We start from the raw sequence: 13,220 nt of genomic DNA, 5'->3' as shown, positions 1-13,220 counted from the left end.
AACGATGTACATATTTCCCTGGATTCCTCTCATTCACCAGAAAACATGGCCATTTTTTCTGTATGGCTGTCAGGTGTCCTATATTTTGCAACACATTCCTGATTTTTTTTGTACCGTGTAAAAGTAACACAGTACCCACATATCTTACAGAATTTATCCCCGCCATGTTTATGTCACTTTCCTATCACCCTATGAACTCTTCTCCCAAGCTGATATCTCTAAAAGTACACTTTATTTGGTGGCTGAATAAACATAAATGTGTGGCTGGATGACTGGGTGTTAAATTGTTAATATCTCATACATTTTTAGATATAAAAATGTCTGAAATGTATACGTTCAGCTCTAGTGGCAGACAAAATCTCTTTCTCCAGTGATTACCTCTGTTCCATTGTTACTTGTTACTCACTAGGATTAAAGATTGATAGGATGGATTTTAGTTTTACATTCTTTTCTTAATAATTTTTTCTTCTCTCGATTTGTCCTTTTCCTTTTGATTCTTGCTTTTCCTCCATTTCTTTTATTGTATAAAAATATTCTCTGCCCATTTTCAATCTATTGTAATAGGATCTTAGATTTCCATACTAGTTCTCCATAACACAATCCTAATTTTCTCTATATAATGTTTCCTGTGGTTTTCCTTTTTTTATAATATATTCCTTATATTTGATATTATAATCCTCCTATTACTTTCTCTCTTTTAATATTTTACAGATCTGCATTGTTCATAATTTGTCTTATCACCTACTTATTCCAAATGTATTAATCTGTAAATGTAATCTATAGTCTTTTGTATCTCATTTGCATTAAATTGGCTTCTTCCTAGAGCAAAACTCCAGAAAAAAAAAAGACAAAATTAGGTTTTGTTGCACTATTCACCTGCCATCTGGAGATTCCCCCGCAGTTAGTTTCTGCCCTAAGTGAGGATTTGCATCTTTTAACCCACCAGACCCATCCCAGTCTGTGATTGGACAGAGAAAACAGTGATAAACTGTCACTTAGCATGATTCATGTCAGTATGTAAGAAAACTGCTTTTGCTCTTACATTCCAGTCCTGTTGTACAAGAACCGCAAGATGCCGATACCAAGTGGATTAAACTTACACTGCTCGAAATATTGATGTATTACCAGTTATAGAGCTGCACCTATTTTTGTTTTATATATTCTTAGTATACATTTTATGTGTATGTTCATTCTGTTATCTGTTTTTAATACAATAATTGAAGTCACTTTTCTTAAAAATATTTTTTTTTAATGTAAAATCCTTGGCCCTTAGGGGACAATATACAGTTTCGTATTCACCTCATCTTAAGGTGCTTTACAAAAGACATTAGATCTATTTTACTACTATCACTTATCATAGTGCTTAAGAAATTATTAATTTCATTAAATGACAGATTCTCACTGATCAGCCACCTTCACAATATGTTAAGGAAGCTATCAAAATTTTCTACACTCTAACTGGCCAATCACAGGGCAGTATTTTGGGACAGCTCATACTTACAAGCAATCTAGGATGTTCTGCAGAGAGCACATTGTTCCCACTCAGTCTCTCACTGATCAAGGTTTGCTATGTATCTGTGCAACTATGGGGTACAGCTCAGAGGCTCCCGTCAATGGGAACCATGCAAACAGAAAACTAGCACCACAAGCCGATCATTAGAGCTCATTTACACCTAGGTATTGCTGTATTGTGCTATGTGTGGTATATTGCTATTTAAAGGAAATGGCATCCTGATGCATAGTAAGTAGCAGGAAAGGTACACTGCAGGGCAGTACAACCCTGAGAGTGGTTACTGAATGGTGAAGCATGTGATCATAGGCTTTTAATTAAATGTAGGTAATAATTTCAGTTTATTTTTCAGATTTTAAATTAGTGTTATGCTTTTCAAATTAAGAAAAAGTAACACATTATGTTTCATATTTTTCATATTATTTTACAGGAAATTTTATTGTACAGAGTTTACGTTTATCTGCTTAAAAGAGTTTATAAGAGGGTAGCTGGCTTTCTCCTCGTCTGTTAGCGCTGCATTACCAGGTCTCACTACTATAACCACATTCATTCCTGCTTCTTTTGCAGCTTTTGCCTCTGTGGAAACAAAAAAAGTATGAAGACATCATTTAGATGATTCACATCTTTATTAGTTTATGTATTAGTGGTAAACAATTCTACTTGTTCATAAATGCAAATAGAAAGGAGGAAAAATACAGTCGAAGAATTCAAATTTTGATGTTCTGGAGTGAAAATGTTAAGACTGGGCTACTTTACTTGGTGCATATAGAGGAAAGATGTCATTCACTCATCAGTTATATAGTGTAAATTGACATGGCCATCAGACTCAAAGTTCAAATCAAATTTCATTTGCATGGAAGAATAAGAAGAATGTATGACAAGAAATACTATAAACAGATGTAAACTGTTATATACACTCAAATTCAAATGCTGCAATAAAAATCTTTTAAAAATACATTTACAAACAGCATAAAAAAATTCAGTTGCAGTAAAAGTATATATACACCATAACAATGAACTTCTCCTATTACTTCCCTTTTTGTCGGGTAAGGTGTAACTAAAAGAAAAAGAGCAGGCTGGTTCATTATTGCAGAAGGGAAATCACCTGTCCCTGTTGCAAAAAAATACCTTACCTGCCTGTGTGCAATCTTTTTTTCAACGTACACCAAGCTGAGCATGTGCAGCTAAGTGTATGAGCCCAGGAAAATAGGAGTATGGCTGCCAGGAAATAATAAATGTTATACCATTCTGGACTGGCCAATCAAGATGGCAGAAGATGCCAAACCAAGAAAAGGCCTGGGTGAGGATGCCGACACCCGCAAACGAACATGGAGAGGTGATTGTTACTTGCAAAATATGTTCAAGAAATTAACAATTTACTGTACATACTGAAGAATTAGGTTACTGTAACAAATAACTGTATAGATTCAAGAATTAATCCATTTTTTACCTGAAAAAAAAATTATGGTTTATACTTGGGTCACAAGATACAGATGTGTCATTGTGTAAAGTGTGAGGACAGTGCCATTTACTGGTACCCAACAATAATGTACAAAAGATCATTTATGAGCATTTTAACCTGTAAAAAAGGGAAAAAAGATATACAGACCGAGCCTTTGTGACTTTCATTTTTCTCCTTTTAAATATATGTTTAAAAATAACACACAATGAAAGTATTTATTCACATTAACTTTATTGGCATGTTGTGGCCTAGGTTTATACTGGAATTAATGTAGTTTTTCTGAATTTTACAAATTCTGCAACAGCCCTGAGCTGGGGCCACTAAGGGAGCCAGGACTAGCAAACGTAAGGAATTGCAAACCCAAACTCAAATTACTGAACAGAGGAGCATGGTCCATTTTAGGGTGTCTACATCACACAGATAGTGGCATGAACACATTTTGTGAACCAGTTACAAGTGAAAAGTTACTAAGGGTTAGCATGAAATGAAATCCCATGCAAAGCACTTTGCTAGGTTTATTTTGTCTAAGCATAAAACTGATATTTCTATGGTGCCTAGTCCACTGTTATTGCTTTAGACGAACAAAAAGATTCCCCTATAAAATTCTAGAACCCACCTTGCTCCCATACTATAGGCCTCTTTCCTAGAAGCAGCACCACACATCTAGCCATTCTTGAGCGCCTTTCTGAGGGTATTTTGATGTTTTTTTGTGTGTGTTGATGCACACTTTTAATGTATGTTGGAAACTTTTTGTTCATACGCTATTTGTAATGTACAGTACTCCTTTAGTATGGCATGCAACGAATATAAAAATCCAAAACTTTTTTTTACTGAAAAGCATCCTTCAAATATACATATGAAATTTACCGTATTACATATCTGAAGTTTTTTAGTCAAGTAGTTTAACCTATATACAGTTACGTCCATAAATATTTGGGCAGAGACAACTTCTTTCTAATTTTGGTTTGTTAGAGGTTTTATGAGGTCACACTTGCACCAGTGGGCATCTATTCTAGTCAGTGGCAGAAGCAGACACAGAGATGAAGCCAGTGACAGTTCAGACAATCGTGGCTGTAACTTGTATAACAACAGCTGACAAAGGAAATGATCTAATAATTGCATCCTCTGCCAAGCGAGCAAGGTAGTAGTGGAAAATTTTCAGGTGACAGCAACAATTAACCTAAATGTCACTGGTTGCACTAAAAGAATTCTTCACAGAGGAAGGATTTGCACAGACAGAAGCTGTATATTGTGGGGGTCTGTCAGTGGGAGGAGGGAGGATCTGCCACCAAGGTGGGTTTAACACTGAGGGGTATGAGCTATGCTGTGAGAAAATAAAATGCAGAGCTGTAGGGTGGGGAGAGGGCCCAGGCCAGATAGGTTTGTAGCTTTGCCACTCCTATTTTCAGGGCAGCCCTCAAAACCCTAAGCTACAGTCACTAAGCAGAGTAGACACATTTATGAACAACAATAATATTCTAATTTTTTTTTGCAGTGAAAGTGAATTAGGTGGAATGGTACAATCTATTGTTGGTGATGTGACCAGGATGAGTTCAATGCATCACATTTTTTTGGTCATGACCCAGCATGAAGCAATCACCCTGAACTTTGATTCAGCATTTTATCTACCTTATTATTCTCCCATTCTAATCCAAAAAACTCTTACACATTTACTTTACTTACCCCACCTATATCTTTTAATACTGATATTGGAGGTGTATGAAATCTCTTTTGTTGTTTGAATGGCTAAACGGAATAAATTGCACCTCTGAAATCAAAATCTTCACACACATTAAAATCTGACAGGACAAAGTAATATTCTGTGCTAATTACTCAACATTTAGATATTCCTGCCTTACTCATATTTTTGATTTATTAATAATAAAAAAAAAAACTTGACGTTATAGACTGTTCCGTGGATCTATGTGCGGAAAAGAAACTTTCTCTCCTAACCATCCCACCATATCCCCTTTTTTTGGTTTATTCTTTCATACTCTTGTTCTTTTCCTTCTCCGTCATTACTTTATCTTTCTTATCTTTTTACATATGTCAGGCTTTTTATTTGCTTAGATTTTTCAACTGAATATATACTGTTAGTATAAGCATATCTGCATTCTTAAAACAACATGCATTTTGTTTTTTGGGGGATAGAAAGCCTTAAACCAGATTGTTGACAAGATGTCCCAACAAGAATATAGATGAATGGAACACTATAATTCCAAATGGTTACTGTGACCAGCCTTTCCCAGGCTTTTGTATGAAAATGTATTTTACAATATACTGCCACTTCCCCCACCTCTTAGATTGCAAGCCCTGTCACTGTATCTTTCTGACATTTGCGACCACTATTTATTGAACAGGGCTGCGTAATATGTTGGCGCTATATAATGATTGTTTAATTTTATTAATATTATTATTATTATTATTATTAATAAAACTAATAACATTATTAATAATAATATAGGCTATTATTGTCCTGGCCATGGGTTTGCATCCATCTCTGCTGTAAACAAGATTTTCTATGCCACCACTAGAGGGCAGTATCTGCACGGTCTGAATACACTCAGTATGTTGGAAACAAAACACAATGTATTCAGATAGGAGGCTGCAAACAAGATTGCTCCATCTGCAGAGATATGACATGCCCTCTGCTGAGTCTGACCTATAGCTCTGAAATGGAATTGCTCTCCCTTTTGAATGGAGGACTGTAGGTTGGAAGTAAGTACCTCTTAGAGTGAAGTGCCGGTAACAAAACAAGTTTAAATATGGTAAAAGCCTCTTGTTTTGGACTGGGGAGTTACACAATCAGGGCTTTGGGTGAGTAAACAAGACATTCTGTGTGTAAACCTCTAAAATGTACACTTACGGTAAAGCCCACCTCAGGAAAAGCATGTACTGGGACTGCAGACTGCTATTGCTGACTTTATTTTTGTAATGCTATTTGTCTGGCTGTCATGTTGGTCCAGTAGCATACATACATGAAATCATTAACCCAAAACAATGATGTAAAGCTAAAACTCCTACTTGGCGCTGCTGTTCTGGGAAATTCAGGCAGCCAGTTAGGGCAGCTTTTATGGCAGGTTTCCACCTGCCCCGGGACTGAGCAATTCTGCTCACCAAAGCTGGCAATTTGCCAGCCAATTAAACACGTGCACTGCAACTCTGGTTTGTAAATTTGACGGCTGGCAGCAGTGGCCAGTAATAGTACCACTCACTGCTGTCCCTATTCATTCCCTCTGGAGCTGCCACAGGGAGACAATATCATGTAGTGTCTTCTGAGAGTTCCTGGCATGAGGAAGCAGTACATGCACCCCAACCTCACTGCAAGTGAACCTGGCCCCAGAATTTTTCTCAATACAAGTTTTCCTGAGAGAGAACGAAATGTCAGCATTTTGATAGCCAAGATCATTTAACATCTTTACTTTAAATGTTCAGTATGTATAAAACATTTATCAGTGTCACACATATTAATAAACAGAAATGGTTTATTCCTCATTCTCAACAAAATATTTTTTTCCATTTTTGTTGAACTAAAATGATAAAGAATAAAACGAACAATATTTATTTTTACTGACTGAGTGCTGACACCCAGTGGGCATTAATTGAACTTCTTTTAGTAACTTCTTCCCACAAAACCCCACAAGCTTTTAGTGACCATTCACTTTCTATGTTTTCTAATACCCTAGCCAACCTTTTCTCCTCTCACCCCACTGCCTAAAGCCTGCCAAGAAAAGTAACATAATATTTGCCAGTAAGCTGCACCTGGTGGTTCCTGTGGTGCTTTTTCAGATTTTAGACTTCTGTCCAAGTCAAGATGAAGCTTTGCCCACGCTATGCTAAGCATAGCTCTTGCATTTTAAATACTCCAATAAACAGTATTGGTTTTGGTCTTATATGTTTAAGGCTTAGCAAAAGAAAGGAGTAGGGTACATTTTGAGCAAAGTCATGTCACATGAAACAGTTTTTACTGGGAGCGATTGGTAATTTAAATACAGCTATACCCGAAACTCACTATTTTGTAGCAATTTTTAAGGTCTAGAAGTATGTATATTGGCTAACAGATGGGCTGCACTACCAAACTCCACAGCCATTTCCTTTAGCTTGTGAGCTTTAGTTTGTATTATACAGTTTACTTTTGATTATAAACATGCACACCAAGATTGTAATATAACTATCAATTTTGTATTGCTTTGATTTATTTTACTATGTTACTTAATATTATAAAACCACCAAATCATTCTGTAAGGTTTTTATTGCTGCATTTTGCCTCATTATTGTAATTCACGTTATTTTTCTGTTCATCATCATCTCTGTAATGATGCAAATATGCTCATGCAGATGTAGGAATGCTTACCCTTAGTAACATCTGTTAAAAAAAGAACATTTTCTGTTGAACATCCAATATGATCTGCAATTTTTCTGTAACTTTCACTCTCCAATTTGGATCCGACAGTAGTGTCAAAATGTCCTTGAAACAACTGTAAAATATATAAATGTATAAAATTATATAGCCATACCATACATAACATTAGGTGCCCTATCCAGGAAGGAAGTGCATTTGATTTTGAATAAATCTCCCCTGCTGCAAAGAATTTCTCATTTCATTGTATTACTGTATTCAATGTGATCCTGGTTTACAAAATAAGGATTTTTGTTTGGCACAGGTGTGGGGTTTGTGATTTACAAAGGGCCTTTACAAATTAAGTCATGTGTAAATACATTGATTTACATTTTCTTTTATTATTTAGACCACTCCTGTGCAGATTCATGCCATCAGACCACATTTTTCAATAACAATGGCCTGCTCTTTCACACCTATAAGGTTCAGTGCTCTTTACATTGTATTTTTTAGACAATACAAACACCTGAATTCTGTGAACATGTGGAAGCAACAAATGGTGTAGAGCAAGCATGCTAAACTAAGGATTAAGTAAAATAAATAAATTGAAAGGAGTTACAGGGGGAAGCATAACCCAATTAAAGGTACTGTGGAGGCGTTTAAAACAGGCATGTGAAGGGCAAAATATTACTTACTAGTATTGCCTTTTGAAAGAAAGTCTGCCACTCAAAGATTACCTTACCACCCTGATCCCTGATTGTATAAGCAAGCAAAGGAAGCAGCCCGCCTACCCTGCTCACAGCAATTCAGAAACTAAAAAAAAAATATATTTTAAACTTTAATGTGATTAGGGTTTAGCTGGCTTATGTTTTCTCAGTTACTAGTATTGCAAATCAGTACACTATAGCAGTGGTCGCCAACCATTTCGGACCTACGGACCACTAAACCTACGGGCTCCAAAACGTGCATGCTTGGGGAGCCGTGTGTCACTCAAAGGGGTAGAAAGTTCCCCCTTTGTGTCATCATGATGCCTGGGGGGTGCAACGGCCAGAGCCGCGGACCACAGGTTGGGGACCGCTGCACTATAGTAAAGCTTTTCTTCATTTCTAACTTTGTTCTGCACTATGTCTATGCATGTTGTGTGAGGTAGCTATCTTGGTAGAGACAAGGCTTTGCTCTCTTATAGTTGATGTGATGATTGGTGGGAAAATATTCAAAAAGCAGCAGGATACGATCAGAAACACAAAATCTAATAAATATGTGAAAAAACACCAGAACTAATAAAATTACAGTGTACAAAAGAAAAGTGTACCTCAAGCAGGTCCCCTTCAATTGAGTTTCCAAACAACAGTTTCTGTGCTTCAACACTACCACTAGAAAATATGTAAAGCTTCATGTCTGCTTCCTTCCATTTTCTTAGTGCTGGAACAACATCGTCATACACCCTAAAGCGAAATTTAAACATTTTCACTCTGTAAATCAAAAGATAGGCAACAATGTATCCCCTCCACCAGTAATGTTTCATTCATGTTTACCTGTCCCCCGATGTGTACTAAAGTGCAAATCAAAGTATTCAGATTGCATATTAGACATAAAGACTTATGTTTCTGTAATATGTTTATATTTGTTCCATACCAAAAAAATCTCAGAGGAGAATAAAATGCGAAATTTAAAATGCTGCTTTTCTGTAAACACCAAGGTAAAACAAGGACAATCACTGGCCATGAACTCATGTGTAAGAAAAAGAGCCAAAGCTGCTTTATTTGCTTCAAATGAAGGACAGATGAAAGTTTATAAAAGAGTTCAACATTCTAACCCTTTCTACAGAAAAAATCTTTGAGTTGCTTATTTAAGTTTATTGTCATCATTATAACCCCCACTCTTTTTTATGCTTTTACTTTGCACTTACAGTGTGTTACAATGAACTGCACAATGCTTTTTGTGCTATTTTATTTTTTAATGCACATTATTGCAGCACAGTATGAACTACCACCATAAAAACTATAGCCTTTTGCCTTTGCATTGGGACTGCCTGGGCAACACAGCGATGCTGTCAATAAGCCTTTGTGATACTAGCGGAATTTTGCAAGAGTCAGGGGTGGGGGGTACTTGGGCATTTCTCTTAGGACAGTTTGTAAAAAAAAAAAAAAAAAAAACATTTTGGATTTACACAAAGGGATGTTTAGTACTTTAGTAAGATACTTACAGAATAAAATCAGCAACTGCATTATAAAACTGCAGTTTATGTTTTGCTGCTTTCACAAAAATCCAATCCTCAAAGCCCTGTATATAGAAAATAGTTTGTACAAAAACATTTATGTATTCATCTGCTAGATCAGCTATTCTCATTCAGGCTTCCGTGAAACTTCAGGGCTCCTCCGGAGGTTTCCAGGGGTACCAATGGCTCTAATGATGTTTTCAGTTGTCTATAAAGGTGCTGTTCTAGCCACCACAGGGGCATTCTTTTCCAATGGCCACCAATTAAGGAGGGTTTTTTCTCTGACACCCAATACATTTATTTAGGCAGGGGTTCCCTGAGACCTTAATTTATTAAGGTTTAAGGTAAGAAGGCTGTGGTAGACCATAATTAAATTATGAAAATCACATTCCTTAAAACAAAACCAAATTAATACAATATACTTACTCTCCTTTGACTTGTCCAGCTGCATATGCAGCTCTCCACATATGGCCTTGGAGCTGTTTAAGTGCTGTTGTCTTTCTGTCTAATGACATTTGCCAGTGAACATTATCAACTACACCTTGGATAATCTGTTCTACCTCTGCTTCATTACCAGGAATGGGCACAAATCCATTGAGTGCATGGTCTTTTTCTGCCTTACAGGTATTAAACAGGAAAAAAGGAGAAAAAGGATTTGTAATTATTATGTTTTGAAGAAGATTTGAGTCGAATATATACAATATATGTGAATAACATTTACTTGCAATATTAAGGACTGCAAAGATTAGATTTTCCCATATAAAACTGCATTCTAATAATATTTATATTTGATACAGAACCTCCTTATATTGGGCCTGATTCATCAAGCAAAACCAGAAGCTCGCCCTGGCGTATTCGGGATCCAGAATTGGAGCCCTCAAAACATATTTATCAACCAATTTTCAGCCCTAGCATATTCTCCTGGCAGTTATTAAACTGAAATGATGGCGCAATTCGAGCAGTGCATTTCCGGCAGCAGGATTGTTCACACTAATGCATTGCATAAACTTTAATGCAACATTCAGTAAAACACATGACATGAGTTGGCGTGCTGGGCTCCCATATATTCCTAATACACTCTGCCTTGATGTGCATTTTCCAAAGTGCAGCACACACTACATTCCTGTGCAATAAAGTGCTTTGGGCTGCCCTTCCAATGAATAGTCTGCTGAACATAATGCATGGCAACACACAAGTGTTTTGGAAACAGCATAGGATCAGACATAGGGAAATGCGTAAAAGTCTGTTGATTCTCGGTTGGCGGAGAAGACAGATGATTGTTGTATTGTTGGATTGTCTGAGAGTAGCCAGATAAGGTTACTCTAAGGAAATATTGGTTCAACATGATGAACATAACCCAACCTGTAATCTTAGTTGCTGGACATCCTCCTGGCACTCTTCTTTCGTCCAGTGATTCTGCAGATATTCTTTAACATTGTCTTGAATGTAAGGGAACAAAATATCCTGCAGGACAAAGACAATGTTTTATTTGGTTTTATTGAGGGGTATGAAAGAAACAATACAACAGAAACAATGCACCATATCATATAGCAAACAAACAAAAGACAAAGGTATTGTTCAACTGAAGAGTAAAACTACGTACACACGTCCAATGGTTCTTGCCCGTTGTCCATCGTCTGAACAACTGTCCTGGTGGATCCACTGACGATGGGCGACGAACGATACTAATGCAAGGGAAGGGGGAGAGCGCGCAGCAGGGTGCTGCTCTGTCGTTCTTCCCCTCCCCTCTCCATAGAACGGTCATGTATGTACAGCACTCGTTCATGCATCGTGCAGTCCTTAGCCGTTGGAAAGGATGGTGAAAGATCCTTTCCAACGACAATAATTGCACGTGTGTATGTAGCTTTAGCATGGCACAGTATATTAGAGGAGAACAATATCAGTTAATAAACAAGATTAAAAAGGAGCAAAGAAGTAGATCTCACAACTTGTTACACTATCTTACAAAAAAGGTTTATGAATAGATAACATCACCTGGAGAAGAAAGGCTAAGATGGGAGAACCTAGAATACATTTTTTAACCCCCTTAGCGGTAATCCCGAGTCTGATTCGAGGTCGATTTTACTGGCAAAAAGCCGTAATCCCGAGTCAGACTCGGGATACCTAAAAGCAAAATAAAAGCCCACTTGCCTTGTTCAGTCGCTGTCCCTCGGCGTCCTGCTGGTCCCCACAGATCCTAGGGACACGTCTGCCTCCTCCAATGTCCAGCCGCGCAGTGCAGAGACGTCCTACAGGGATTCCCGGTGAGGTTGGTGCATGTGTCGGTGCGGCCGGGCATTAACGGCGGGAAATTCAAATACTTTTGTATTGGATTCAATACAAAATAACTGTATTGAGTCCAATACAAAGAAATATTCATATAATATATATATTAATATATTATATATGCTGCTGTACAGGTATATTATACATTTTTTAGCAGATATTTGTGTTTTTTTTTTTTTAAAGTTCATTATTAAATGTATTAACTATTAGACATGTGTCGGCGAGTTATGCCTAAGAATTATAGGTATACAATGTAAAATAAATTTCCATGCAAAAAATTGTATACTGCAAGAATCAGACCGCTAGGGGGGTTAAAAATCATTGGCTATTTTTTGACAAATAAATCAGGTCCAATGTGAGATGTTTTCAATGTCTGGTAAATCAGAGCAGAGCCTGTATAACAGTGAAAGACTGAAAATAAAGCTTTTATACATAGTAACCCCTCTGTCCACAACCAGAAAATGATTTAACACTAGTCCTTGACATTAGCAATGCACTAACCGAATGATTAGATGTATGTAGTAATGCAGTTAATTCATCTCTGGTTACTTAAAAAATAAAATAAAAAATAAAATGCAACTACAACTGAAAGGTTTAGGAGTTCACCCTTTCTATTGTATTAGGGTGATATACAATAAAAACACTAAACAAAATAAAATGAATGTTTTAGAAGTAAGGCTATGTACACACATGCAATCATTGTCGTTGGAAAGGATCTGCCAGAACGGTCATTCGGACGATGGACGACGAGCGCTGTACACACATAAGATTATCGGACGAGAACAATTGCACGTATGTACCTAGCCTAAAGCTCTCTGTAAACAAATTCCTTTTAAGAAGAACCTAACGTAGTGTTGCATTGGCCTAATACATTGATGGCGATGATGGGAAAAATCCATAAAGTGCATCCAGGATAACTCTTTGTATTTCATGTCTAGGACTAGAGTATATTTATATGCTAAGAAAATAAGGCCCATAGGGATCCTATTAATTCAATGGCTCAGAATACTTATAAACATTCTTAAACCATATTATTTTACAAGCTGTGCATACTAATTTAAAGGTCTTTTGGGGAATCAAATCATAGGCTCATTTTCATGTATCTTTAACACAAAGACAACAATTAGGATTTCAATGTTTGTACATTCAACTTTCAGCATACAATTTACAAAAACTAGAGGGAATCACAACATTTTTGCTTGCTATGTTAGTATTGGATAAAATGTAATTGCTTTATTTTTATACATGATGCATTATTAACCACCTGGGCGTTACACTGAGGTCTAGATTTCTGTACCAAAAGTGTTACAGGTTTTCATGCAATTTTTTTTTTTAAATTGTAGACCTGTAACTTACAGAAATATGTCCGAATAGGGGTCTAGTAGATATAATGAATAGAAAAAAT

General features: G+C 36.7%; 1 protein-coding gene across 2 annotated transcripts in view; it reads right to left on the bottom strand.

Moving 5' to 3' along the window:
• Positions 1–1,821: 1,821 nt before the first annotated feature.
• ENOPH1 (enolase-phosphatase 1) overlaps positions 1,822–13,220 on the bottom strand; it is a 16,168-nt gene continuing 4,769 nt past the window's right edge. Inside the window, exons 2-6 of one of the 2 annotated variants that reach the window (XM_072405313.1) lie at positions 10,892–10,993; positions 9,956–10,146; positions 8,624–8,756; positions 7,327–7,450; positions 1,822–2,086 (exon numbers count right to left, since the gene is read on the bottom strand). In XM_072405313.1, the coding sequence (XP_072261414.1) occupies positions 1,947–2,086; positions 7,327–7,450; positions 8,624–8,756; positions 9,956–10,146; positions 10,892–10,993 (690 nt within the window). In that variant the 3' untranslated portion in view covers positions 1,822–1,946. The remainder of the gene's footprint in view (positions 2,087–7,326; positions 7,451–8,623; positions 8,757–9,955; positions 10,147–10,891; positions 10,994–13,220) is intronic. The other variant, XM_072405314.1, reaches the window with a different exon arrangement.

The sequence above is a fragment of the Pyxicephalus adspersus genome, chromosome 3, assembly GCF_032062135.1.
Source record: "Pyxicephalus adspersus chromosome 3, UCB_Pads_2.0, whole genome shotgun sequence".
NCBI classification, from domain to species: domain Eukaryota; kingdom Metazoa; phylum Chordata; class Amphibia; order Anura; family Pyxicephalidae; genus Pyxicephalus; species Pyxicephalus adspersus.
Note: the sequence above shows the minus strand (reverse complement) of the source record. Positions and strands in the feature narration are given on the sequence as shown.